Source organism: Dipteris shenzhenensis, chromosome 22, assembly GCF_047967505.1.
Source record: "Dipteris shenzhenensis isolate YYH24624 ecotype China chromosome 22, Dip_SZ_1.0, whole genome shotgun sequence".
Lineage (NCBI taxonomy): Eukaryota > Viridiplantae > Streptophyta > Polypodiopsida > Gleicheniales > Dipteridaceae > Dipteris > Dipteris shenzhenensis.
The window spans coordinates 44,185,229-44,188,413 of NC_141617.1; the positions used below are offsets into that span (position 1 = coordinate 44,185,229).

At 44.3% G+C, this 3,185-nt stretch overlaps 1 protein-coding gene across 1 annotated transcript; it reads right to left on the reverse strand.

Annotated features, from left to right (window-relative positions):
- Nucleotides 1-844: 844 nt before the first annotated feature.
- Nucleotides 845-2,451, reverse strand: LOC147888149 (uncharacterized). Its single transcript, XM_087393957.1, has 2 exons — nucleotides 1,680-2,451; nucleotides 845-1,152 (listed from the first exon to the last, which is right to left on the reverse strand). Exons 1-2 carry the CDS (start codon nucleotides 2,336-2,338, stop codon nucleotides 975-977), a joined length of 837 nt encoding a protein of 278 aa, XP_087250083.1. The 5' UTR covers nucleotides 2,339-2,451; the 3' UTR covers nucleotides 845-974.
- Between the last annotated feature and the right edge of the window lie 734 nt (nucleotides 2,452-3,185).

The following is a 3,185-nucleotide window of genomic DNA, read 5'->3' on the forward strand; positions in this document are numbered from 1 at the left end:
GTCAACCATTCGAGTTGACATTTACCCATGAGGTCCTTTAAAAAAACCATACAAAATTACAACTTGGCTACACGAGATTAAGATAACCACAAACATCTATCAATTCAATTAACCTCATAGACACAAGCAAAACTCAAACCTTGACCCTATCACAACAAACAAAAAGCAGATGAGTATGTAGAAGCTACACAATATTGCCTAACCACATATTTGACTAGTCTCACAAACCAATCACAACCCAAAACCTAACTCGAATAACCACAAAATCGACATAACTACGCAAAAATTGACCGAGCCTATATGCCCAAGTGCAATTCTCACTCTAATACAAACCCAAATATAAAGTGTCCTTTTCTCTGATACATAGACACTCACACACACAACACATGCACATGCACAAATACACATACACAAGTAGATAAAACACATGTGCAAAGACAACACAATAGGATGGCAATGAAAAGCTAAGGTGAACAAAGTTCATGGGGAGGGAAACATAGAATGATGGGTGGGGAGGGTTCACAAACAAAGATTTCACCATGGGGGTAGGAGAGGGAAGGGGCATAACATTAGGGAGAGGGGGGGGCATTAAAATACGGAGAAGCAATGGAGGCTCGAGAAGATAGTATAGCAGAGGAAGGAGCTTTTAGGAGAGCTTTATCTTGTCTAAAGTAAACCATAAGTCTTCGGAGAAACCTTTTGCTTTTCCCAATAACATAAAAAGACGATATAATAGATCAAATTTATTCATAGTTAGTGGAGTGCACGAAGATGTTGAGCACCCAGAGACGTCTAAGGCTTGCGTGTCATCTCCAATGAGCGCCTTGAGTTTAACTTAGCCAGCTAAACCTCTCATGGAACGATTATTCGAAATTTCCAAGGCTGTCTTTTCTCGGAATTAAAATTTTAAAATGTAAGTTGAACTCTTAAGATCTGAAACTGCGTTTGACCGTTCACTGCATCTCAAGACTAAATTACGCTGCCGCCGCTGTGCCACTCGGCATTACGAATGACCTGCGGTGACAGCCTGCATGTACGTAGCCTGACGCCCCTCCACCCTCCTTGCGCACCGGCGGAGAAGATTTCTCCTTCCTCTCGTCAATCAGTATCTGCTGATTCCTGCAGTCCGCGCTGCAGAATGCTGTGTCACCCCTGTTCAATCGCCCACATACACAAGAAGAAATCAGAGGTTGTATTGGCTGCCGATGGTTCAATCGCTCACATACACAAGAAGAAATCAGAGGTTGAATTTCATAAAGAATTGCATCCCGCTTAAGAAAATAAGCAACTGTGATCGCCCTATAAGGAATATAACCAACTCCTATTAAGCTCCATGATCATCGTAGGAAAATAATCAACTGGGTTATTCGACTATCAATCTGTAAGAATTTGTGTAACTGAACTGTATTACAGACAATACTGAGGGCGTAACAAGTGCATTGAATACAATTCTCTGCTTAGGTGACTTAGGATGATTCAACTGTATTGACAATACCGAGTGCATAACAAAAGAGGTGAATATCCGAGAGCATAACAAGTGTACATGAAGATATCTAGTCCATCTCCATCTACTTACCGAGTGCGTAACAAGTGCAAATAATCCTCTAGTTACGTGACTTAGGATGATTCCGCTGTACCGAGTGCATAACGAAATTAGTGAATTTCCAAAAGACACTTACCTGTACATAAAGATATCTAGTCCATCTCCAAGTGGACGATTGCAGAGGTAGCAAGCCTCCAGAAAGTTCATCCTTGGTGACGACCTAGTTGACTCAGTTAGTGGAGATGTCGCCAAAAACAAGAAATGACGCCTATTTGCAAAGTTCCCTTTGCCTTCTTCTCTGCCGATGTGGCTACTGGCCTCCTCCTTGTACACGCAACCAGGCATCGCCGGATCACTGTCTTGAATTGGAACATACGAGCGCGTTCTAATTTCCTGACGATTTAGTTGCTCCGGGGGAGAGGAGACTGCTTGGAAACCTGTTTCATCTTTCCCCGATTGGCTCCGGAAACATGCTTCCAGAAAAGGCGAAACCATAGAAGTCTCACTGCTGTCCTCGACGGCTACAACCTGCCTAGCAGCTGCGAGAACCGTTTGCAGAGCGGATCTAGGAGAGATGGGCGAGCGAGCTGCGCCCTGTAGTACAGGACGATTGATCTGTCCATGGGGGGTCCAGAACGGGTTGAATTGTGCGAGGCAGAGGGGATTCTCAGCGCGGAGGGTGGGGTTGAAGCCGATAACCTGGGGGAAGGGCTTGCAGGGGGTGTCGGCTGGGAGATCCATGACAGAGAAACTGACGGTATGGGGGATGGTGGAGCGGGGGCGCTTGCCGGGCATTTTTGCAGGGAAGGTAAGATTTAATAGAGCAGGCAGCAAGATGCGAGCTAAGCAGGAAGCGATGAATTGAGCAGGCGGAGCAGGGGAAGAATCTGTGGAAGGCCGGAGGGAGGTGGCCAAGCACGCACGGGACAAAGAGGAGGAGACGAAGATTGTATTTCATGTTTATATAGTGATTCAAGGTTCCCCCGTGCTGCTATCTTTTGTGCAAGTCCTGCCAAATCTGGCGGTGAGCAATTGCAAACCTTGGGTTTAGAATCATGTTTACAATAAAACTAGAACCGGGCAAGCAGCATTGCCTAGAGCATATGGACTTGATCTCCCTAACTCTTATTCGTTATTTAGTAGACCTGCTGCACATTGTGCTAAGCACTTTGTAGTTGGAATATAGAACTTTGCATTTTGTATATAGCACATTGGATTGAACAATTAGCACTTTGCACTTGACAGAGCATGTTTTTCTTAGTTTAGAAGCACACATTAAATTATTGAAAGAATCATCACAACCACACATTTCTACAGGGGGAGAGTTAGCACACTTCCTCAACGAACATGCCCTTCCTCGAGTAGATTGCACATTGCATTTAGCACATTACACATTGCACTCCACATATAGCACTGCACTTTGCACTTATTGCACGGCCACACATTCGCATGGAAGGAGAGTTGACACACTAAGTCTTCCTCTTCAAAAAGTTTAGCACCAAGGAACATGCCCTCCCTTGGGTAGATTGCACATTCCATTCAACATTACAATGTGCATTTGGCACATAGCACTTTGTTTTGCAAATAAGTCTTTGCATTTGGCAAATAGCACTTTGCATTGATAGAACACATGCTTTGACAA

Bases quoted from the DNA above. Each gene is read 5' to 3' on its own strand.
- LOC147888149 (XM_087393957.1), bottom strand. From the start codon at position 2,338: ATGCCCGGCAAGCGCCCCCGCTCCACCATCCCCCATACCGTCAGTTTC. The intron at 1,153-1,679 runs GTAAGTGTCTTT...GCGATTGAACAG, and splicing joins CTAGATATCTTTATGTACAG to GGGTGACACAGCATTCTGCA.